Source organism: Diorhabda sublineata, chromosome 6, assembly GCF_026230105.1.
Source record: "Diorhabda sublineata isolate icDioSubl1.1 chromosome 6, icDioSubl1.1, whole genome shotgun sequence".
Taxonomy (NCBI): domain Eukaryota; kingdom Metazoa; phylum Arthropoda; class Insecta; order Coleoptera; family Chrysomelidae; genus Diorhabda; species Diorhabda sublineata.
In genome coordinates this window covers 15,942,746-15,969,087 of record NC_079479.1, presented here as the reverse complement: position 1 = coordinate 15,969,087, position 26,342 = coordinate 15,942,746, and the positions used below count along the sequence as shown (strand labels likewise).

At 33.8% G+C, this 26,342-nt stretch overlaps 3 protein-coding genes across 3 annotated transcripts; 1 reads left to right on the top strand and 2 right to left on the bottom strand.

Annotated features, from left to right (window-relative positions):
* The first annotated feature begins 10,448 nt into the window (after nt 1-10,448).
* On the top strand, nt 10,449-11,897 carry LOC130445808 (putative nuclease HARBI1). The gene is given in 5 exon segments (XM_056781693.1): nt 10,449-10,583; nt 10,586-10,662; nt 10,728-11,014; nt 11,202-11,399; nt 11,584-11,897. Coding segments are annotated over 5 exon segments (1,011 nt in total).
* Nucleotides 11,898-20,685: 8,788 nt separating this feature from the next.
* LOC130445807 (uncharacterized) lies at nt 20,686-22,014 on the bottom strand. Its single transcript, XM_056781692.1, has one exon. The coding sequence runs from the start codon at nt 22,012-22,014 to the stop codon at nt 20,686-20,688; it is 1,329 nt and encodes a 442-aa protein (XP_056637670.1).
* Nucleotides 22,015-23,337: 1,323 nt separating this feature from the next.
* Nucleotides 23,338-24,075, bottom strand: LOC130445806 (uncharacterized). The gene has a single exon (XM_056781691.1). It carries the CDS (start codon nt 24,073-24,075, stop codon nt 23,338-23,340), a length of 738 nt encoding a protein of 245 aa, XP_056637669.1.
* Between the last annotated feature and the right edge of the window lie 2,267 nt (nt 24,076-26,342).

Genomic DNA, 26,342 nt, shown 5'->3' with positions numbered 1-26,342 from the left:
CATGACTCCTACCAGCTTATCTCATCCCAAGGAATAGCAGTTACTTTAATTTGGATACCTTCCCACATTGGCATCGAAGGCAACGAACTAGCAGACAAACAGGCAAAAATTGCAGCTACATATACCGTCACCGACAATGTAATTATTGGAAAGGATTTAAAATCACAGTTCAAAAGAAAATCCAGAGTTACATGGCAGCAGCATTGGGACACTATAACTACAATGAAGTCCTTAACAACTCGGAACAAATTACCTCTCTACTTCAGTTTCTCAAAGATGTACAGCTGTACCACCAACTATAGAACAATTGTGTTACTGTGTATTCCTATTGTATACTTGTATCAATGAACAATTTCATATTTAATGTATTATAACCGCTCCCGTGTAAGTGGCCATAGTAGCCGAGCACGTTAATTTTAAATAAAAAAAAAATTCATCTGTAACAGATGTTTCAATTATTTTTTAATCGAAGAAAAATTGAGAAAACATTCACTTTTGTGTGCTGAAATTAATGAGTATAAAATGTCATTTCCAGAATACGATTGTAACAAAAAAAACTTTAAAGTATCAAAAACATATAGCATACAGTGTGGGTTCTTATTATTATAAGGGCCTTTCTCTACTAACTGGAAACTTGTCTATTGACAGTTGTCCCAACCCTATTTTTCTAGAAAATTAAAAATATTATATGTTAAGTCGATAGATAGTTATAATATAAGTACATATAAACAAGAAACCATTGTAATTTTCCCTTATTTTTCGAATTATAGGCAATTTTGTAAAAAAATGCGACAGAGGACTGTTTTGCCACCCAGAGGACTGTTTTTTCCACCCAGAGAACAGTTTATGTCAATGTTTATATGAAGAAAAATACAATATTAATTATTAAATGTAATCAAATAAATTCTCTTCTTTATTTAATACTAAATCACATACAGAATTTAAATACTTATAAGTATTGATGATAAATCAGGAACAAATTGCGAGCTTAGCTCTCTAAGTAACAAATTAAAATAATTATAATCAAAATTAAGCTAAGGTACTAAGAATCAGTCTTGTTTACTTATCAATGCAGACTTATTTCTCAAAAACAGGTACAGGTATATTAAAATAATAAAATATTCGTTTCCCTTTTAGGGCAACATCTAGGTTTGGCAACTTCTTTATTATTTGGTCAAAGGGCACATCAGAAACATCATTTTCATCGACTCTGAATGTGTGTCCTTTGTCATCACAAATTTTTAAGAAGGTTACTGTTAGTTCGCCTTCTTCCGTGTCTATCTTATTGATTACTGCAGCATAACAATATTCAGTATTTCTTACTAGAAATTTAACCAAGACGTAATCACTGATGGTGTAATTCTGTTGGTTGATTGAACTAGGTCCAGCCAGTGCACCGTCGTCTTCGGTTTCCATTGTGGAATTCTGTGAGTTGTCCATGTTTTCACTTTCAGAGTCTGTGTAAATATCATCTACGTTAAGTTTTGTCTTGTTTTTGTACTCTAACACTCCTAAATTGAAATGCTGGCACTCGTCTTCACAAGTGCAACTTAAACCTTTCATTATGAGTTTAGCGGCCTTTGGAGCTGATTCCAGAGGACTTCTTAATATTTCAGCCTTTACTTGATGTAGTTTAAGAGTGCCATTAAAGCTTTTAAAATTAACTGTTTCATTTTGAAGGCCGTCTGTCAATTCTTGGATGGCTTTATCGTCAATTGTGAACAAGGTAATTGCGGAACATCTTCGTTGAATGGCCTCTACAAATGATTCCAAGTTATCAATATCACCTCCTGTAGCGACGACGGCATCAGCAGTTCTCTTGCAGGTCGCTCCAATGCCATCAGGGGCCCCTTTGCCATGGCCACTCTCTGAATAGTTCCAGGTAAACTTCTTCACATTTGAAACCTCTTGTTGAAGCCTTGATGCCAGGATGTAAAACATCGTTTTGTTTCTGTATTGAGTTACGGGTCCATCGCTGACGAAGTGGATGCTCTTTATGTTAGGTGGGAGAGTTTTAAAGATTGGCCGCAAATGTGCCCATATAGCAGCTGGTGAATGTGTGAGATTTTTGGAAACGGTACAATAAGATTTGATAGACTTTTTGGTATACACTACCACAGTATGAAGACTTAGCTGAAGTCTCGACCCTCCAAAATGAAATGCTTGTATTTCTTCACCGTATTTGGAACAATAATTTTCTGGAAAATCCATATGTATGATAGTGTCTTCGTCGGTAAGGTTTTGTTTGTATTTCTTGATAGCATTGTATTGATGGGTAATGTTTCTCTCGTGTTGATAATAGGCTTCCAAATCCTCGTGCAGCTCTTCTATTAGTTCTCGAGGGCGAACCGTGAACATTTTCTTTAGGTATTTGGTAACTGTTCGAGCATTCTTGGTCTTGGGGTCGTTGTAAGTTTGTTTCTCAGATATCCATTGTTTAAATTCAATAGGCTTGCTGTCATCAAACTCCCTGTAGTCAGGATTTTTGTCAATACAGCGTTGACAGGTTCGTGAAAAACATAGCTCGTCATAGCGATTACAATATCTCTTTTCAAGCAGTGCAGTGTGACTATTGTAAGTCAAAATTCTTCTTCTGTGCAATGCTGACAGTTTCAGATCGATGTTCGCGTGCTTAATGTAGAGGCACGTGTTACGTTCGTTTACATTTGGTGTTATGACCCAGAAAGGACGTAGACGACAAAACGTTGGGTAGCTTATTTTAAAATGTTCAGCTTGAAACTTCTTGTATAAATTTCCAATGCTATCCGATAGATATCTTTTCTGTTTTTTAACCCCTTTTCTGGTCAGGCATTCTCGTTTCGTACAGTGTTTATGCAATCAGATGAAATTTTGTCTTTGCGAGTCCGAAGCTTGGGTACTAAACCCGATTGACGCGCTGACTTCTGAATTGTTTTATAAGATATGGAACTATCTTTGCTTCGCCATAACTTGTACTTGTGTATTAGTTTACCGGACACGGCTTTTCCGAATATTTGTTTCTCTTTGCAGGTTTTTAAATTAGCGTAGTTCTCTTTCAGCTGGGCATTCAACACTTCACCGAATAGCGCCTTTTTGACTACTTCTCTGCGAGCTCTTGGCGAATCACATATTTCGGTCAGTTTAGTGTTAGGTGTGTCTACATTTTTCTTTGTCTTAGCTTTTTCCAAACGTTCTAATCTCTTCCTATACTTCTCGGATTTTTTTCTGTAATACTCGATCTTTTTGTTCTTATCCTTTATAATTTTGTCACGTTTCTTTCTAGCATTACGCTTTCTCGCATTACTTGCATCACTTCGTGGAGTGGTCATAGGTAGTATTGATGGAGCGACAGAACTTTGAGGAGAAGGTGAACCCTCGGATTCAGGCGTATTATGTCGTACAAAATTGTTTGTAATTTCTTTTAAAGCTTTTTTTTGCGCGATATGTAGCACAGTGCTTTCTCCATTCTTTAGTCACAGCTTTGTGCTCACGTCGACTCATATATTTAACTGACTTTCTTATGCCTTTTTCCTTCTTTCTTTGGTAGTTTCGTCGTTCTTTTTCCTTCAATTGCTCTCTTTTTACAGGGTCATTCTTTAGCCGTTGATATCTTGATCTTTCTGCAATTCGTTTCTGCTCTTTTATTTATTATTAAAAACAGGTAGTTACTAGGTACGTATTATTTTATATTCCAAAATCCATAATAGAAAACAAAAGACCTGAATTAGCGTGACAGGCCAATGTAAGAAAGAAAGAGGCTATCGGCAAGCAGTAGGTTAGTGCAGACTATAAAGAATATTAATAAAATACACGGACGTCAAATAAAACAGTCCTCTGTCACATTGAACAGTGCTCTGTGTTATAAATTTGCATAGAGGACTGTTATTTTTACGTAAAAAATGTCATACCACGTATAAGTTTAAATATTAATTCATAACACAGAAACAGCTATAAATTATCACACTGGGCAATTTTTTTTTTGTAAAATAAATATAATTAAAACACAAAATACCGTAAAATAGACTTACCAGAGGAATGTTCACTCAACACTACAGAGACGTGGCTCCCACACAGACGCGGAGTTGTCACTGGGAAAAATGGCGGCGACTTGTTTAGGATGGCAACCGAGCAAACTTCACACTGTTAATGTTCCGTTTGACGCGAAATGTAGCCATAATAGTGTTTAATATTTTTGTGGCGCGATATTCAAATTGTGAGAGGACTGTTCAAAAATGTATCGGACATAATTCAAACACTAGTTTTTAGCACAAAAAAATTCTCTAAAATTATAATTGTTTTTTGTTCACATGCATTCAATATTCTTTATGTTCATAGAGTAATAAGATTTCACATTTTTAAATACAACTAATAAAAACCGAACCGAATCATACTCGATCCAGAATTAGGACATAACAGAGGACTGTTTTTAGTGGCTTTTAGACCGAATTTATGAAATGATTATGATTCTAAATATTGATTCAGCTTGGCTCCTTAAATAACAGGTTATAGATTATGTGTTTTGATAAATAGAACTATGCATTAATATAGCCAAAATAAAAAAAAACATGCTTGGACCATGATTTTCCTGTTAGTAGAGAAAGGCCCATAAAAGTTATCGTGGAATGGATTGTATGACATGGTTTGCAAATGAATTGACCATAATTGCGAAATTTATCAAATCTAAAATTAAAGATATTAAATCCGTAACAACGAACAATGATAAAGAGGAAGCAACTCATTGTCACATATGTGAGAAACCATTTTCCTCTGCAGATTCCATTGTTTCAGATCATGATCATCTCAGCGGAGAATTGAGAGGATTTAGTCATAGAGCTTGTAATCTAAATTTCAAAAAACTGTTTATATGCCCTCTGTTATTTCATAATCTAACGAATTACGATGAACATCTGATGATTAGAGAGATATGTTGAAAAGGAAAGGTCAGCGTACTTCCAATTAATAAAGAAAAATAGATGTCTTTTACATTGTTTGAAAGCGATACCATCATTAAATTTAGATTCATAGTTTCGTTCAGATTTATGAGTGCTAGCCTTGATGAGTTAGTTTCCTTATTGCTTAAAGACGATTTTGCAAAAGGAATTTCATTATTTGGATAAAGAACACTTTGAATTGCTAACTAGAAAAGGAGTATTTCCATACGATTATATTGACAGTGTAGACAAACTAAATGAAACAAATTTACGCTTGATCGAATGTTTTTACAATAGATTAAATGATGAAGGAATCAGCTAGGAAAACTATGAACATGCACAAAATGTTTGGAAGGTGTTCGATATTAAATCATTAGGTGAATATAGTGATCTGTATATGAAAACTGACATTGTACTTATTGCTATAATGATTGAAAATTTCAGACAGAGAGCTTTTGAAATTTACGGCTTAGATCCACATTGGTACTACACTATGCCCAGTTATAGTTGGAATTGTATGTTGAAATATACAAAATGCAAACTTCAAATTTTAAAGGATGTAGATATGTTTCTGTTTATAGAGAAAGCAATACGAGGAGGAATTTCGATGTGCTGTAATCGTTATTCCGAAGCAAATAATGAATATTTACCTAATTACAATCCTTCAGAATCTTCCAAAAGTCTCCTGTATATAGATTGTAATAACCTTTATAGTTGGGCTATGACTGAAGCCCTACCGTACGGACAATTCAAATGGCTTGAAAATTTTGAACTTTAATGTAATGGAAATAGCAGACGATGCAGAGGAAGGATTTACTTTGTAAGTGGACTTGGAGTATCCCAAAAGATTACATGATTTGCATAAAGATATTCCAATTTCCATTTTGTCCTGAACATCGTATACCACCCGTATTACAATTACCGAAATTAATGAAATTAATGACAACTTTGTTTGATAAGAAACAATATATACATATATATATATATATATATATATATATATATATATATATATATATATATATATATATATATATATATATATTACACTATAGAAATTTGAAGCAAGCATTGGAACATGGATTGATTTTAAAAAACATTCATAAAATTCTTCAATTTAAACAATCAAAATGGCTGAAGCCCTACATTGATTTAAATACTAGTTTAAGAGCAGCAGCTACCAACGATTTTAAACGAAATCAATTGAAACTTGCCAACAATTCAATCTATGGCAAAACTCTTGAAGACATTTGACATCACAGAGTCGTATCGATCGAAAATAAAAGTGAGGGGAAGATATGGTGCAAAGAATTTGATTTCTAGTCCACGTTTTCAAAGTAGAAGCATTTTTGATGTAGATCTAATGGCAATTGAATTGAGAAAAACTGAAGTAATATTTAATAAACCTATATACATAGGTATGGTTATTTTAGATATATAAAAAATTTGTATGTACGATTTTCAATATAATTTCATGTTACCAAATGTAGGAATTGAGAATTTTAAGCTTATGTACACAGATACTGACAGCTTCATTTATGAAATTACTCATAAAAATATCTATAAAGATATTATAAAAAAACACATTTCAAAATTTGACACCTCCAATTATGCTCCAAATAATCCTTATGATATTCCATTAGTCAATAAAAAAATTCCTGGTTTAATGAAAGATGAAGCAAACGGAAAAATCATAAGTCATTTTGTAGGATTAAGATCCAAAATGTATGCATATAAATTATATACTAATTCTTCGAATGAGGAACAGAGAGTAATTAAAGAATCAAAAGGAATTAAAGTTGCAACCGTAAAGAACAAAATAACTTTGATGATTATGTGAAATATTTAAAGGAAAAAACCGATAAAATTATAACACAACAGTCTATTCGTTCTTATGCTCACAATATTTATTCCATAGAACAACAGAAAGTTGGTTTAAGTTATAATGATGATAAGATGTCGTATAACAATCGCCGGTAAGTTTATTAAATGCAAACAAATTGCCTGCAGAATTTTGAAAATGTGTGATATTGGTTCGAATTGAATCTTCTGTGGCAGATAATCTTTGACGTATTCAGAATGTAAAGGTATATGAATGTCAAATAAATCAAATTTCCATAGAAATCTGTTGAAAGCAATGTAAAGACGGAAATTTGGGAATGATGGAGTCGATGCGAGAAACATAAAATCTACAGATTTAATATCACATATATTGGTCACCGGATGTGACGTTGAATGAAGTGTTGGTTGCATAGTCGTCGTCGTCGTCGTTGATTTGTCGTATGGATTATGTACAAATTTTTGTGTGGGACCATAAAGAGATTTGAGCGCCATTTTGTCATCTTCATTGAGCATTGTTATGTTTCTCTGATACCACGGTTGGAACGTCACTATGACCAATTCCTAAGGTGTGGCCGATTTCGTGTGCTAATACCATAAAGAAGCTAGTTTCAGTGTCCTGAACAATTCCATCGATGTTTGGATTCCATCGTTAATTGCGATCAAAATGAATTTTAATACATCCTTCTCCAGAGGGAAAATAAGCATGAGCTAACACCTTACCGGGACCATCAAAATTAAAGTCACAATATCGATTACCTTGACAATTAGCTCGAAATTGATGTTTTTCATTCACAATAGTAATAGTTATGTCAGGCGAAAGCATGGGAATCGTTACTCGTTTAAATGTAAATTTGGATTTTTTTTGCCAAATATTAAATGCCTTTTCAGCAGCAGCAACGTATGGCGGTGTGGCTTGAGGAAAATACCAAGTTAGGTTAGTTTTTTCCATTTTGTTCTAACACTATACGAATGTTCACCATCACCATTTTCACCTACACTACACCGAGGTCGCTCTAATAGTTGAATTGTCTCAGGATTAAGAGTGCCATCTACAGGTAAATTGAATTTCTCTTGAAAATCTCTTAAAATCGATGTCATATCTGTGACATCATGTTCCGACTTGTTAAAATATCCAAATCTTTCCATATATTTTATGCCATAATTTAGATCAATTTTTTCACTTGCAACTAAAGATAGAAATAGTAGTAGAAGAAGCATCCTTCACTTTCGACGTTAGCTTTAATACAAATTCTACATCATAGAAGTTTTCATTGAAATAACACTTGGATTCGATATTTAAATAAAAAACAAAAGAATATTTTCATAATTTTATAATATTATATCATTGATTACATTACTCTCTAAGTGCTCTCCATATTAAACTGTTGTCAGAACAAATATCACGAACGACATACATTAAATCTATACAATTGGAAAATCCACACATTGGATTTGGTATAAATGACTTTAATAAATTAACAATATTATAATAAAAATCGCAAAAGTTCACTTTATTTAAAATTGAACGGTGATACAGAAGCAAATTCTCTTAAAGACGTAAAATTCCCACAACTTCTTCGTCGAGAACAAAAGTTACATCATGCGAATTTCAACAAATTTCTGATTATCATAAATGACTTTGATCATTTGACAAAAATCTTGGTACAAGAGATTAGAATCGATAGGACTTTTGTTATCTGGAGAATTGAAATACTCCTCCTTACTCTTACGCAGTGCATCTATGACATGTTCCCATTCGAAAGTATTGAAGGACACTTTGATAGGTTCCACAGCTCCGATAAATGTTGATAAAATGATGACATGTGGAAAATTTCTGGCAGGGCTAAGGCTACACCCAACCATAAATCGACCAACATTGAAAACTCTATGTAATAAATAATGTTTTTCTTGTCTTATTGCATTTTCGTAATTTAGTAGAATTTGATTCAAATCACGATCGTAATTTGATTGTTCTTCATCCGTACATGTAACACTAGTTTCACTATCTTCACTATAATACCCAGAATCTTGATTCATATTGACTACACTCACTTGTCGACTGTTGATTTTCAAACTAATGTCTTTCAATTCATATGTTAGCTCCCGAACTTTTCTGATTGGTTGCCTTTTCTATACCAAATCATCAGTGTATATCCAACCGTTATGTTTTTTATCTAAAGCTAACCATTCGACGTAAATTCTATTACGATTCCTCTTCAATACTTTTTCAACGAAATAAATGTTTGGTTTTTTGTAATTCCTCTTCATAGAAACAACCTCTGATAGGTGATCCATTCATATCTTTATTAAATACGTTACTGGATTCGTTATTTTCGCTTTCGTAATTTTGAATAATTTAGTTGTAAAATTGGGAGTGTAACCTTTTTCAAAAGCATGTTTCGCTTTATTCGCACAATATCTCCTACATTTAACTTTCTAGGTCCGGTGATTTTCAAATAACTGAATTTCTTATTTAAAATCAATTTTTCGTTACTTCGATTCACCTCTGACGGTTTATATACAATTTTACTATGTTTCGTGTTGTTTTATTCCTTTGTGATTTGAAGTAAAATATCGATCCATTTGTATTTCCCAATTAAGCTGAAATGTTTGTAGAGTTTTGTTTTGAGCATTCTAATAACTCTTTCTGCAATTGCAGCTTTCTTTGTACTAAACGTACTATAATGATTGATATTATGTTTTTTCATTAGATTTTTAAATTTAGTATTGTAAAATTCCGTTCCTTGATCTGATTGTAGATTTTTTGGCATTCTACCGCCTTTGATAATACTCGAAAATGCACGAGTTATTTCTTTCGGCTGTTTTCGTCTTGAGTGGACGAGTCCACACGAATTTCGAAAAACAATCGATAACTACCAAAATAATTTTAAATCCTCTATTATGTCTTGCATAAGGTCTCATTTCAGCTAGATCCATCTGCCATCAAGACCTTTAATTATTGTTCGTCGACGAGGATAATTGCGTCGAATCGGTTTATGAATCCTGTCTGCAGACATGATTTGTAGTGAACAATTAACTTGGCAACATTTGTTATATCTATTTCGAATAACAAAATAAATTTTCTTGGGGACTTATTTGTTTGCGGTTAGTTGATTATTCCTCTAAATTACACCGCTTATCTAGTTGCGTCTACACCGCTTGAGGTTGATTATTTATCTAAATTACATTGTACGAGAAGATCCATGCAAAAATAATCTCAACTGCCCAATTTAAATTCGACTTTATCGTTGTTCTTTATGATAAGTCCATTTAACTGATGATACTGATATTCCATGTTATTATTCAATAAAACACTCCCATCAGAAGCATAGTGTTTACAGCTTTCAATTTTACAATCAAAAGGGAATACAAACGCCGTACCTTCCGTATCCAAAACATAAAAGTTCTTGTTGAATTTTGTACAATGTATAATGGAAACAAACTCATTGTCATTCGAAGTGTTACCTGCATCCTTGGAAGCTATTAACATTCTTATGTATGTATGCACCAAGTCCAGTTAATCACGATTAGCTTGTAATCATGATTAAAATATCTCGATTAAGATAATTTGCAATGCGCCAGCACTGTTCAGGAACTTGATCACAATTAAAGTTAACCGGCCAATTGTGGTGGGTTAAATATTTAATCATGATCAAGAAGGTTATGTTTGTATTTTGTTTTGGAATTTTTATTAAAATGAAAATTGAAGACCAAATTATACTTGATGATGATTATGATGTAATGGATATTATTAATGATGGCTTTCCGAGAGCCAGACCTCAGAGACCTAATTATTTTGATTCAATAGATGATTTGGGTTTCTTTAGAAGATTAGATTCCGTCTTACCAAACCCACTGCGGAAGCACTATTGGGAGAAATACAACACACAATGGAATTTGATAATAACTTGTAAGTACCATGTACCTACATACTATATTAGCCTCATTTTATTTCTTAATATGTCTTTCTTTTAGAAATAATCAAGTATCCCCTATGAACCAACTACTAACTACTTTAAGGTTTTACGCCTCAAATGGGCATCAAATTGGTATTGGAGATCTTATGGGGATCCACCAAACCACAGCATGCAGAATCATATCAAGGGTCAGTAGAACCATTGCTATGTTGAGGCCCAACTATATTCAAATGCCAGAAAACCATGCTCAGCTTCTGCATACTCAACAAGAGTTTTATCACAGGGCAAGATTCCCCCGGGTGGTGGGGTGCATTGATTGCACACACATTAAAATAAATTCACCAGGTAGGTGTTACAGCTGATAATTAAATTGACTTAGTTTACATGCCTTACACACTTTCAAGTTGACCTCATCTTAGAAGTAGCTTTTTTTAAATGTATCTAAACCTAAACTAACCTACCTCATCGCTTTCCAAGACACTATTATATTCTATCTCCTGATCCTAGGAATAAAAATTTTTATATTTTCCAGGTGGTGAAGATCCTGAAATTTTTCGTAACAGAAAAGGGATATTTTCTATAAATACGCAAGTTGTGGGAAATGCAAATTTGGAAATAACGGATATTGTTGCTAGGTGGCCAGGTTCTGTTCATGATGCTACAGTATTTAATAATTCATCAATACTTGCCCGACTAGAAAACCAGGAATTTGGGGATGGCATTATTTTGGGTAGGTACATTTAGTGCTGCTTTGGAATACCTTTACCAAACTTAACAGAGATTCACTAGATTCATTTCACATAATAAATAATACCGATACTACTTGAAAACATTTTTCAAACCTACTAAGCATCCTCTCCAAGTTTATCTCCACATGCTTTTAAATATAAATACTTACTTAATTTTATTTTCAGGAGATAGTGGCTATGCTCTAAGGCCCTTTTTATTAACACCCTTACTAAATCCTGTAAACCAAGCAGAGCAAAGGTATAATGAATCTCTTATACCTACCAGGAACTGCATTGAACGACTTTTTGGTTGCTGGAAAAGACGCTTTCCAGTTCTTGCATATGGTATGAGATGCCACACTGACAATGTAATGGCCATTATAGTAGCAACAGCAGTGCTGCACAACATATGTAGAAGAATGGGTGAAGATTTGCCACCTGCTCCTGAAGACATTGATGAAGTCATGTTGGAATATTTAATTTTTGTTTGTTTGATATAATTTTATAAATGAACCCTTTAAAACAGACTATACAAATCATGACCGGATTCGTTAAAAAATACAATTTCATCCTTGTACTTTGCTTTCAATCGTTCAATGATTGTACGCTTCTGGGGAATGTACTCTCCTGTAATCGATTTCATTAAATCAGTCATGAAGAATTGACACTCTTCACTATTTTCATGCAAGTAAGGAAAAATATCCGCCATTGCTGCGTCAATATTATTTTTGCGTTCATCCTTTTTATTAGCGACCGACCATTTTTTGGTTAGGTTAGTTACAATTGCTTACTGCCGTTGTTATAATACTTTGCTCCAACTTCCACTAAGCTGGGAATATTAGCTATGCGATTAGCAATGTCCATTGCAACGTCATCGGAACGTCTGTTTATAAGGTCCATAATAATTGTTTTTGTACTCTCGGTTTTCGGCTTGTACGCGAAACACTTGGATCCTGTACCGGTTTGGCACAAATGGAACAATTGTCCGCAAAATCAAAGTCTGGCTCTGGAGTTTCTGAAACTGAAGATAAACTACTGGAGCTGCTGCTGCGACGACGCACAACATTATCAGTTCGATTATCCACGTAATAACAATAACACGTAACATGTACAGTAACTTCCAAAACATTCCGTAATAATTTTTCATTAACCTCATCATTTTTTGCTACAGCTCGATCTAGTAAAGTTTTTACAACTTTTGCCTTCACAGTTCTTATTTTATTTTCACCTAAAGGTTTTTTACAAATAAAACAATCACTCATGATGGAATAATAGAAAAAGCACGCTTAAAAAGTCTAAATGCTAAAAAAAATATAGTTATCACTGAAGTTTAAATTGTGTCTAAAATCATTCGAAATCGTCTTCCCAATTAAAAACAGAATAAAATACATCCGCATGTAGAAAAATATGTAACACAACTAATAAGGTTGAACGACAACGAGCGCTTCCACATTAGGCGAAACGGCAACGACAGGATAACGACACGACAACAATACCGACACGACACCGACAGTTGATTTACACATTCAACGACACGGTACATGCAGTTGTGTGTCGTTCATAATGACAGGACTCAACAAATTGTATTTACTATATTTATTAAATTTGAGGCGCAAAAAACGATGCAAGCAAAGGAATTTATGGGTACATCCAATTATTAAAGTGTATTAAAGTTTTTTAATTATTTTCGTATGAGCAAAAATACTTTTGACTACATATTAGAGAAAATAAGGAAGTTGATCAAAAAGCAAGATACTGAGTTTAGATTGAGCATACCACCCGAAGAAATGTTGTCAGTGACAATAAGGTAAGACATATTATTTTGATTTAAGTTTTATTTATAGCTCAGTGTTTTATATAAAAGAAAACTTAAGAATTCGTTCTGATAAGAAATAAAGAAACTTATAAACCGAAAAGAAAAACTATTCCGCAGTGTCAAATGAAGCAGTTTCATTAAATAGTAGCTGATACTTGTTTGTCTCTTTATAGTTTGTCAAAAATCTTTGAGAATCTTCTTGTTGCTGTTCCATGTGATTCGAAGGAGAAGGCGATTGATAATCAAAACCTTGGAGCGAACTTTAGTAGGAGTCTAAGTGGCTCATCGCAGGCGAAGTCTATGGAAGATTACACAATTGTTGTGCCGGATTAACAGGTTGCTGTTAGGAAAGCCTTTGATTTTGAATACGTCGTCGTTGAATATTTTTTATTGTCGTTAAAACGTCCACTTGAAAATCCATTAATTCTGTTTAAGTCATATCTCGAATATATGGAATAAAGGACATGAGTAATATTTCTTGATCGGACCGAGAATCTTGTAAATGTGAAGCTTTTCCTGGCCATAGTTCTACTGCCTGTTTTCCTTTTTTTAATTCTTATAAAATTTCACGTTTTTTTTCATCCACTTGCCTTTTTGATCTTGTCCGATGTTCACCTGAAGTTGATCGAGAGGTTAATGGAGTAGGCTGTGTTTGCGAAATTTTTGTTCTTAGAGATCTTAAAAATAAGTCTCTTATATTTGTCCATTTAGCCATAATCATCTCCCCTGCAAAAAAGCAACTAAATGATACTTAGCTAGCACGCTGACAGAGCTTCATTATACTTATAGAATTGGGATTTCTACATTAAGCAAAAATATAAACTTTGTGTGTAGTCAAATATGGAATACATTCCGACCCCTTTACCTCAAAGAGATGGAACAGAAAGACTGGAGAAGTAGCCACTGAATTCCAGAAAAAAACCAATTTTCCTCAGTGCCTTAGTGCTATAGATGGGAAACATATTCGGATCGAAAACTTTCCACATGCAGGATCGATGAATTTTAATTACAAAAAATATTACTCTGTAGTTCTTTTGGCAATCGCCAATGCAGATTACTGCTTTTTATTCGTGGATATTGGAGCATATGGGAAAGATTGCAATTCTTCTATTCTTCAAAGTACTGAGTTTTGGAGAAGACTAACGAGCGGTGAATTAAACATACCTACCAGAAGTAAGACCTTTAACACCAGAAATAAACCAAAAAGTTCCGTATGTTTTTGTTGCCGATAATGCGTTTCCAATGAATGAGCATATTCTAAAAGATTTATCAAATCATAGTTTGAGTATCAGACAATGAGTGTTTAACTACAGACTACACAGAGCTCGCAGATATGTAGAAAGCACATTCGGAATTTTAAGCAACAAATGGCGAATATTCCACAGATCAATTAATGTTTCCAAAATCTCTTCAAAAAACATTATTAAAGCTTGTGTTGTACTGTTGTAATACGCAAAAGAGACGAATATCGCACCGAAGATTTGATTATTTCTTTCTGGTTCTAAATTACAGAACCTACCGCCTACACAAACAACTTATAAAACAGCACAAGGGGTGCGCACTTAATTTCCAAATTATTTTGTTAGTGAAGCTGAACAATTACCCTAGCAGTTGTCAAAAATTTAAATTTTATCAAATAAAAGATAGTAGATAGTACTTACCCGTCTTTTTTTTCCGCTTGGGATAATTCCTCAAATCCATCCTCCAAATACTGAAATATTTCCTACCAACTTTTGTCACAGAGTATTTTGTTTTTATTATGTTCATGGTTTTTATCCCAAATACAGGGCTTTGACTTCACTAGTTCAATCAATGTAACTATATCATACTTAAAACTGGTCATTTTTATTACTTTCACTCAGGAATAACTTCACAAATAACATCAGTATTTTGACATCACTCGCGTGGAACTGGGAGGAATATCGCCACGACACGACAGGACTGCTTGCTCCCCGCCGACATGTCGTTGCCTGCACGACACGATTCCGACATATCGGCGAGTGTGAAAGCATTCCTATTCAATTACATCAAATAAAGCGTCCACCGACATCGCTCTCGTTGTCGTGTCGTCGAATGTGAAAACGCCCAACTTCAACACAATATTATTCGGCGGGTGTAATTTGGGCGCTAACCATCCTTCCTTGCCTGTCTGACCAAGAAGGGTAGATAATCCGACATGTATTTTCGGCGCTAAGAAGTGCAGGTAGGTCGAGTCATAAAATAACCCAATAGAGGGAAAGTTGATAGATTTTTAAGTAGGTACTTAACATATTTTGGAAATACCCAGTAGATAGAGGGTTGACTAGTTTTCTTACCTAAGATCAGATTCAGTTGTTGTGTCGTATAGGTACTTTACATTATTGAAATGGCTCAAATAGTGAAAAGTTCGCGTGGTAAAAAACTCTTCTAATCTTAGAAAATTTTGCGTTTTTTAACGATAAAGTTTTGAAAAGTGGAGAATTGTATTGGAGGTGCGTGAAAAAGAATGTAAAATGTTCTGCCAACGTATTTACTGTTGGTCCTGAATTTACAATTTCGAGAAAAAATTTAAATCACAACCATGCAGTAGACGAGAAGAAATTACATAGGACAATACTTTCAAATTCTTGTAATCGCAAGGCAGAGGATGATATATCCGAAAAACCATCGAAGATTATTCGCAGGGAATTGAGTTCCAATTTGCCACAGACCATGACAACGATCGATGTAGAATATGTACGAAGAAATATTTATAATTATAGGCGCAAGTTGTTACCAGGATCACTACCTAAAAATATAACGGAAGTGCATAGTGCAGTGGAAAAATTAAATCCTAAAACAGGAAAAGGTGAATGCTTTTTGTACATTAACAGTCCTGAACATAATATTATTGCATTTTCTTGTGACAGTAACATTCGTGTAATGTGTGATATGAACATTTTTTACATGGACGGTACATTTTCTTATTCTGTAAAATATTTTTTACAAATGTCTACCATACGCGGGTTTAAAAACAGTCATTATGTTCCACTTGCGTATTGTTTACTACCTTCGAAATCTACTGATACATATATCAATTTATTTTTTTTATTAAGATCTAAGATGTTTAATCAATTTAATGTGATTTCAAATCAAGCGAGGTGTATGTGGATTTCGAAAAAGCCATACATAACGCTCTATATGTTACATGGCCAAATATAAAAATAAATAGTTGTAGATTTCATTTACACCAAGCTTGGTTTAGAAAAATACAAGCTCTCGGTTTGACTTCGGAATTCAATAATAGAGATTCGGAAATTGGAAGGTGGGTAAAGCATACATTTGGATTAACAAATCTAAATCCCGATGAAGTGGAAGATTGTTTTGTGTTTGACTTAATGTGTTATAAACCAGTAAATGCAACTTTGGACAAATACGCCGATTACTTATTAGATGTTTATATAGATAAAGATTCACAATTCCCTCCTACTATGTGGTCAGACGGAAGTCCATCAATATTTCACACAACTAATGCATGTGAGTCATTTCACTCTAGATTTAATTCTTCACTTTATTCGTTGCACCCTGCTATATACGTTTTTATAGAAAAATTGATGAATTTCAGATTGATACTTATATCAAAATACAGAGCTTACATGTTCCATTAAGAATTAAAGATGCAAAAGTTAAAAATAAATTAAATTTTTTAGTAGATTTTGTTCATAGATTTCGATCAAATCAAATTACAAGATTAGATTTTGTTAAATGTGTTTCTTATTACTCATAAAATAAAATTAAAATAAATAATTGTTTATGTTAGAAGAGTAGTGTGTATGTAAATATTTAGAAGAGTAGTGTGTATGTAAATCTCTTATTTTATATGTAATATGTACTTAAGTACTAAATAAAAATGTAAAGAAATATAAAATTTACTTTATTCTGTAAAATGTTACAAAAATGTTGTGAGGAAACTTTATTAAGGGCAGATTTTTCATTTAAAAAAAGTGCAAAGTAGCCCCCTCTAACGGTAAATTTTTTCAGACCTTAAGTGATAATAGGTCATTTCTATTATAGGAAAATCTAAAAATACAAAAATATATCTTATTATAAATGTCAGTGATTTAATAAATAACTGTATTTCATAAATCATGTACTTCAGTCGGTTAGCGCCCAAAATATACATAGGATTAATATGACCCTTCGGTCGCCTAGTTTACATGTTGTAAAAAGTACATTAATCCTTTAGCGCCCAAATTACATCCGCCAATATTATTAGCTATTCTCACAATAAGAAAGGTTAGGAATAATAATAACAATAGCAGGCAGCTGTTCTTCTAGTCCCTCATGGTCACTTGGTTATTTTCTACATGAACAGTATTCTCGGTAACGGCCATCAGATTTAAATTTATATTAAAATTCAATAATTGTTAAATCCTGTTATGGAGTGAAAAAGAGTCAATAATTAATTTTTATTAATATTGCAAAATTTGTAATTAAATAAGTTATAATAAGAAAAATAAAAAAAAACAATAACTGATGACTTATTAGTACACACGTATAATATAGGTATAGTTAAGAGTACTGAAAAATAGTACTCACTTCAGAGCGCTGTAAAATCTTAGCTATTCACTTAATGAAAAAATGTTGCGAATAAAAGCTGTTCCTCAAAAAACGATCTACAAAAATGGTCAGATATCATTTTTTCGTAAATGATAAGAAAAAGTTACATCGAAAAATATAAATTTTTTTCTGGAATTTCTGAAGATTTTCGCTTATAACTTTTTTATTTATAGTTCTACGACAAAAAGTTACTGGATAAAAGTTATAGAGAAACAAAAAATGTTAGAAATTTTTTTTTATAAAATGAATAGTTTAAGAGATATATCGTAAAAACGTTTTCAAGATGGCGGCCGTGGGACAAGGGTTTCGACATCACAAACTTGTTTTTAGCTCTACACTGCCCCCCTTCTCATCAAAAAATAAAATTGCGTCCTCTAAAAAACGCAAGGTAATGCCTAAAAAATGTAACATTTCAATGGACTAATAATAAATTAAATATTTTGAAATGAACTCGAAAATATGAAAATATATGTTCAAGGTCAAAAATTTCAAAAATATTCACGTAAAAACTGTCTTTAGTCTTTATATACCCTTCCCATAAATATACAGTGTGTCTCACTTTTCATGACTCCCATATCATAACTCCGTTATCAAAGATACAAATTTTGTAAAATTTTGGTTAACAGTACTTAGCCATCAGGTGACCATGACGCAAGAAAAAAATTTTATTTTCACCGGTGCCGATCGTTTCTACAGTAAGAAAACATCATTTTTTTAAGGAAAATATATTAGGCAATTTTTAAATGGTCGATATAGCCCAGATAAAAAAAATTCAATGCTAAAAAGGATCGCTTATTTATTTTTGCGAAATTATTGTACTAAATAAATCACCGAAGGTGGAAAAACACTTTTTAAAAAACTTTATTTACTACTTTACACTTAGAAAATTCCCGACAATAAAATTTACGGTTTAATTATATGACAACTAACTGACTTACTAACTAAGATGTCCCTTTTATTTATACATAATGTGAATAAGCGAAATTTTATAGTGTCGTCAGCTTCTTCTATATGGGGGTCTTGAAAATGAGTGCCATAATTCCTCACTCCTGAAGTTTCAACTTCTGTGGGGTGCAGCTAAGGAAGGTGAACATCTTCGGATTGATTTTCTTGGATTGGTTTCTTGTATCGAATTATTTTAAGGGTCCAGTATAAACATAGAAGGATTAGGAGTCAGTAAATTATTATCGTCCAAGTGCTTGGAATATAGGGAGGTGTATAATTCACAAAAATTGGAGTACTTCTGAAAATTATTTCTCGGAGGGTGTTGAGGTCATCTAGGTCTATTTTTGGAAGGTAAAAATTAGGAATCTTGTTAATGACATGTTCTTGATTGGGTATGTACAATCTCGGGATAAAAATGGGTTGGATTTCAGCTTCTATGAGGCCATTATTTATTATAGCTTCGGAATCCGTAATAATTTGACAGGACTCCGGGATAGTGGTTAGGTAGTTGCCAATGAGTTGAGGATTTCTTCTTGTGGATGACAGCTTAATCTGATGTTTGTGTTCTTGGGAAGGACGACGATCCACTGGTTTGATTCTTCGAGTCTTTTCGATAATATTTGAGAGTTACTTAAGAGCTTCTGACGGCAGGTGGAAGAGGTCTTCAGATTTAGAAGTTGAACTTCGTATGGACTGTTGGAGTCAACTTGATGTAGGTTCATCTCTTGACACATATATTCTAGTCTAGCTAATTTTACGCATGGTTCATCTGCAATTGCCGATTGACAAAGTTAAAAAATCACAGTCGTGTGCTGTTGTCTAGTTGTGCCCATATAGTGTCAATATGACTTCTTCTTCTGATGATAGTGCTGATGATTTGTTTTTTCTCGCAACCGCTGGTTTGCTATATAATAAAAGCCCATCGCAGCAACGCCCATCGAAGGAGATTTGATAGAATATCCATTTGTAATCGTAGGCGAATAAGCCTTTCCTCAATCTAAAATTTGCTTAGACCCTACGGTGAATCAAATTTATCTTTTGAAAAAAGAATTTTTAACTATAGATTTTCTAGGGCCCGAAAATTTGTTGAATGCACATTTGGTTTAATAGCTAATAAATGGAGAATTTTTCACAGACCGCTTAATGTAAATGTTGATTTCGCCCAAGATATAATAAAAGCTTGCTGCGTGCTCCATAACTTGGTCAAATTAAGAGATGGACATCACGATGAAAACAATACATCGGCAAATGCTTTAAAAATTTAGAAGCTGATTCGTTAAGCAGGAGAAATTCAAGAGCTCTTAACAGTAAAGAAAAATTTACCAACTATTTTGTAAATATTAATCCTCTAGAGTGGCAAAACTCACAAATATAACATTTATGTACAGGAGATTTGTAAATTGTACTTTGAAACTAAAACTTTTATCCACTCTTGCTAATTGACTTAAAACTGACTTAAACCAAAATACATTTCTTTTTCTATTTATCTTACGGCCTAGCGTTAGCCGACTAGACAAGCATAAAAAGGTCTGAAAATAGAAACCACAATACAGCTTGTTGCCACGGTAACAAAATTCAGTATATGCGTCGAACAGATTAATAACAGGAAAGAAATATACATATATACGAGGTGCGTTCACAACATACCCCCCACCTTGGAAGAATATCTTCCAAAATAAACCAAAAGTCTAATCAAAATCACAAGTCATTATCAGGGCCAGGAATTAGCTTCACAATACGTCCAAGCTTCCATAGTGTTGGGGCCAGATGGTCATCTTTAATAACCACCATTTGATTTTCTTTCAAACCTGGTTGCAACAATTTCCATTTAGATTTGGTTTGGAGTTCAGACAAGTACTCCTTGGACCACCGCTGCCAGAAATGTTGGTACATCTTTTGAATCTGCTGCCATTTATCCAGTCTGTTTTCTTTAACATCTTGATAATCCGTCACCAGTCACTTACATCTGTTTTTTCTTGGATCTGGGCAACCCGATTAGAAACAAAGGTTTGCAACAGATGCGGAGATGTCGAAATCCAATTTAGAACCACTGTCGAGTCACACCATAGAAAAATAGCATCAAACTTAACAGACATACAAGTTTTAATTCTTTCAACAAGGTGTACCAACACTAAAGCTCCGCTTAGCTTTAGTCGAGGAATGGTCAATGATTTAAGTAGTGCCACTTTTGATTTCCCAGAATTTAATGAAATCTTGACACAACCATTTTTATCGACACTCCTTATATACACGCAAGCACCATAGGCTTCCATACTGGCGTCACAAAATCCGTGTATTTGGATCTCCACTGGATCCAAACATATAACTTGTCGTTCAATCTCGCATTCATTTAAAACAAAGAATTTTTTTCTTAACTTTCTCCAATAAAAATCTAAGTTTGAAGGCAAAGATTCGTCCTTTTTTTTAACTGCACATAGTTTTTGCAACAAAATTTTTACCAAAACTATGCTAGGGCTTAATAACCCAAGAGGATCAAAGATTTTTGAAATATCTGAGAGGATGCTACGTTTGTTTACTTTAGAAACATTGGTAGGAAAATTTATATAATATATTAACACATCCTTTTTAAAAGACCAATACAAACCCAATGTCTTATTGGAATCCTTTTCTCCAAAAATTACATTTTCCTCTGGACTAGACGATCCTTGAATACCAGCAATGACCTCAGGCCGATTTGATATCCACTTCCTTAAATTAAATCCAGCACCTCCAAGAATTTCTTTAACTTGTTTACACACATCAATCATTTCAGTAACAGAAGACTCTCCATAGAGCATATCATCCACGTAAAATTCATGCAATATAACATTAGAAGCCTCTGGACGTGCTTCAAGATTGTCCAATCCTAACTGCTTCAAACAGCGTATGGTCAAGTAAGCTGCTGACCTGGTACCATAGGTAATAGTATTTAAAGTATACTCCTGAACATCTTCATCAGGTTTTCTTCTCCATAAGATTTTTTGAAGACATCTCTGTTCTGAAACCACCCAGACCATACGATACATTTTTTCAATGTCCGCACAAACAACCACGTTAAACTGCCTAAACCTAAGCAGAATATCCAATAAGTCATCCTGAATGACCGGCCCAGTATGTTGGATATCATTCAGTGACACACCAGTATCAGTAGAAGCAGACCCATTAAAGACAACTCTAAGTTTAGTTGTTTGGCTTTGCTCGTTTAATACACCATGGTGTGGAAGAAAATATGATATGCCACCAATCGAATTCTCATCACAAAGTGTCATATGACCCATTTGCTCATATTCATTCATAAACGAGAAGTACATTTCCGTTAAAATGGGGTTTTTATTTAACCTCCTTTCCAATGAGTAAAACTACCCAAAGCATGACTTCTGGAGTCACCCAGCTTGTCTATAGAATCACAAAGTGGAAGCTGCACAACAAACTTCCCGTCATCAGTACATCTATATGTGGTTTTATGAAACATATTTTCACAAAAAAGACTTTCTTTTGACATTGTTGAGGTTTCAATTGATGGAGGCTCCTCAACCTGCCAGAATTTCTCTAACTGGTCCTCAATACATGGTGTTGTTTTGACAAAGTTGCATAATCTAATTGTAGCTTCCGGAACCACAATGCTGCCAGACAACACCCATCCAAGCTTAGTTTTTTGCATGACTGGTTGGTTTTCACCAAGACTTATGTGCCTAATACAAAGAAGACTATAAAAGATTTCAGCATAATAAGATGTCAATGTCTCCTGGCTCAGCCAAAGATGGGTCAGCCCATTTTAGATTGTTTGGTATTTTTAAATGCGATCTATCTAAAGGTCGACTAGGAACATTATCACCAATTTTTTAAACCACTAAGCATGATATGCTTGCCTCAAAATTATTATGAAAAGAAACAATTTTCACATTGCAATTGGACTTAATATTTGAAACCAACTGATTAACTCCTGCCATAGATATATTTACATCAATAGATTCTAAACCCAAGTTCTTAAACGTTTTTTCCGAGATTAAATTGGACTGGGACCCACTATACAAGAGAACCCTACATGTTTGATATTTACCATTAATGTCCATTGCTTGCACTAAAGCTGTTGACAATAAAACATCTGTTATATTATTTGAGTTACAATAAGAAGACCAAATATTAGAAATTGTGGCACAGAATCCTTCGGTTCATCTAATGAAGGTTCCTCCTTTGACTTCACCAAACCAGACTCACTTATTGCAGAGCCAACACTGCCGTTTGAGCTGCCCGAGAGGATGCTATTATTTTTATTTTTATCATAGTGTAAAAGAACATTATGTTTGGACCCACATTTTCTACACCCTCTCTGGACACAATCTTTACTCATATGCCCAGGTCTTAGACAATTTAAACAAACCTTAAGGTGTAAGGCATTTTGAAACCTAGCATAAGTGTTTAATTCGAAAAATGATTCACAATTTTGAATAAAAAGATCAGCATTACAAAAGAAGCATTTTTGATTAACAGAAACATAGGATTTTTGCTTTGCCCTATATAACCCTCATTCTTTAATGATACTTACAGAGTTATTCATCCCCAAGCATTCCAATAAATCGGCTTTACCTTTTAGGAAACCTTCAAAATTTTCCTTCCTCCCACTCTCTTTTTGTATGCGAATCAAGTTTTGAACATGCTAAAAATATAACCAATATATCCCAGTGTTCTGTATTCACCTCCAATGAGTTAAGCGATCTAAGATTTTTAACTAAAATATCCAACATTTTCCGAAGATCAACAGCATTTTCCTTTTGTATTTCTGGCAAATTAACCAAACATTTTAAGTTATTATTAACCAACAAAAAAGTATTGTTAAACCTTTCTAATAGTAGGTTCCAAACAACATCATACCCACTATCAGAAAATTCGAGTGTGCCAATAAACTGTTTTACGTCTCCGTCCAATGCGCCCCTAAGAAAATGAAATTTTTCTATATTATCCAATCTTTCATTTTTGTGAACCAAAGAAGAAAAGGTATCCCTGAACTCCAGCCAATTTTCAGATTTTCCAGAAAAGGTAGGAATTGGAATTGGTGGAAATTTTGGCAATGCTTTTAGAGCCACGTGTTCATTTTTACTACGATGGGAACTTGAACCTGAAGCAGTCGATCTTACAGATTCTTTTTCATTATCTAGCTCATAGAAATTATGTTTTGTCAGTAAATTACGCGCTAACATTGAAAACCTATAAAAATTATCCTCGAAATTCTGACGTTCTGTAAACTGATTTTCCAACTCAGCCGCATCCGCCAAAAATTCTATCTCATTCTGAATCGCATCAAATGCCGGTAACAATTCGCCCATTTTTTCTAAGCGCATATCTAATTCCACAAAAAAGGCCTATCAACACCATCCGTTAACGTTTCCAAGGAAGCATTCAACTTGACAAAATAAGTTTTAAACATTGTTAACTAAGACTTTAAACTACTACGCTTTTTTACCAAAGATTTGAACTCTTCACCCATTTTGCTTACGTTAGCAGAGAAAAAAGTTGAGGTTAAAGGGAAAAATATTGAAAGGAAATACTCACAATCTACAAGAACTTTTTCTTTGTGTTTTTGTACTTACCGGTCCGCTCAAATCCAATATCTAAGCAGCACAGCAATCCCAGGAATTTTTAGCATCCAAAACCAAATTGTTCTTATCACTAGTGCTCCAATAACACCATTCTTGTGAACCAAAACCAATAGCTTGCTGCAATAGTCCCAATAACTACGCGAGCAATGTGTGTTTGCACGAAACGCAACCAAAACCAATATCCAATAGTTAATAGCCACGAAGATTACACACTGGATTCTTCAATATCCGGCTCGAAGGACCATTTTTATGTACAGGAGTTTCCTGATTACGTTATTTTTTAGTTCATTTGTAATGGCAAATAAAACACTAAACTTTCTTCTTATTCACCTTTACTACATCATTAAACTATAAACCAATAAGTAGTGGACTGTATTTACTATTTAACTAAATTGTACTTTGAAACTAAAACATTTATCTACTCTTGCTAAATGGCATAAACCAAAATACATAATATATAAATATATTATAAGATAGTAGCGCAATAATAATCACACGCACACTACCAAGGCCAAAAAGCAAGTGTTACATTTCTTTTTCTATTTATCTTTCGGCCCAGCGTTAGCCGACTAAACAAGCAAAAAAAAGGTCTAAAAATAAAAACCACAATACAGCTTGTTGCCACGGTAACAAAATTCAGTATATGCGGCGAACAGATTAATAACACGAAAGAAATATACATATATACGAGGTGCGTTCACAACAATTTATAATAAATAAAAATAATCAAATGCTGATTGTTTCTGATTTTTTTTATATTAATAAATAAAATTTGAATTCACATAATTACCTATATTTCTTTTTACCTCCTGGGTAGCATTCTCGCCAACAAAAGTTTCCGTTACCTCCTCCCAACAACCTTTTTTTATTATTTTGTTGGAATACTCATCTGAACGCATATCCCAAATCGCAGGTCTTATATGAACCTCATTAATAAATCGGTCAATGTCCAAATTTTCCATTGTTTTTGTAATTTGGCACTGAGACTCTCAAAAATTGAAAAACGCAACAAAAACGCTCGTCGTCTGTTTCACCACATACGCGAATACGTACTGATGTGCCGACTAGAGTCGTAAAAACGCTTTCGTCGCATGGTACTCGAAAGGGTACGCCCGGTGGTCGCCGTGTCGACGATGCACCGTCTGTATTATGTAACAGAAGTGTCGTAACGGAGCCGCCGAGTCGGCACAAAACGCTCCGTCTGTTTATATGGTATAGTAGGGTGTTTGTACATGACAGGCATCCTATTGCAATCAGTTTAAATTAAGAAAAAAAATATTAATTTCATTTATATTTTATTATAGGCTGTTAGTTGAAAAACCGTTGTTAGAAAGGGGTGGCAGCTGCCCCCCTGGATACGCCTCTGATTTCAATATCTTAATTACAAATATACACCCTGTGCGGATCATTAGGTTTAAATGGAATAAGTGTTGATTCGTTAACTCTAATTTTTTGTTTTGTTATACCCTGAATGATTACATTTTCGGGAGATCTATTTCTACAAACTTCTCACGTTTATAGTTTGAAAATTGACAATCCAGCATCTGTATCATTATATTTTTTGCATCATTACATGCAATTTGTATGAGGATAATCGTCAAATCGATACGCTGTTTAGTTCATTGATATGTAAAAATTTCGAAATCTCTTTAAAAATGCCTGCTTAAAATTCAGTATCTGGTATAGTGTAACCGTTCTTTACGTTTCAGCGGATAACCCTCTACAAATGTAGTCAATTCGCACTGTATAGTTAAGAGTATTTTTTATTTTTAACATCCTCTCTAAGTGAACCACTAAATCTATGAAAACTTTTTGGAATCCTGACAGCGCGGTTGTAGTTATATACTACTTTTCTTGGGATGGGATAACGTTGACAATCGGCAATCTTTAAACAAAACTAAATTTTTACTTAAACTTGGCCAAAACTACATTTTTTAAAATTATCGTACATTCTATTTACCCCAGTGTGTCCTCCTGTAGGAAAAATATGGAAGTACAATTTAAATAAT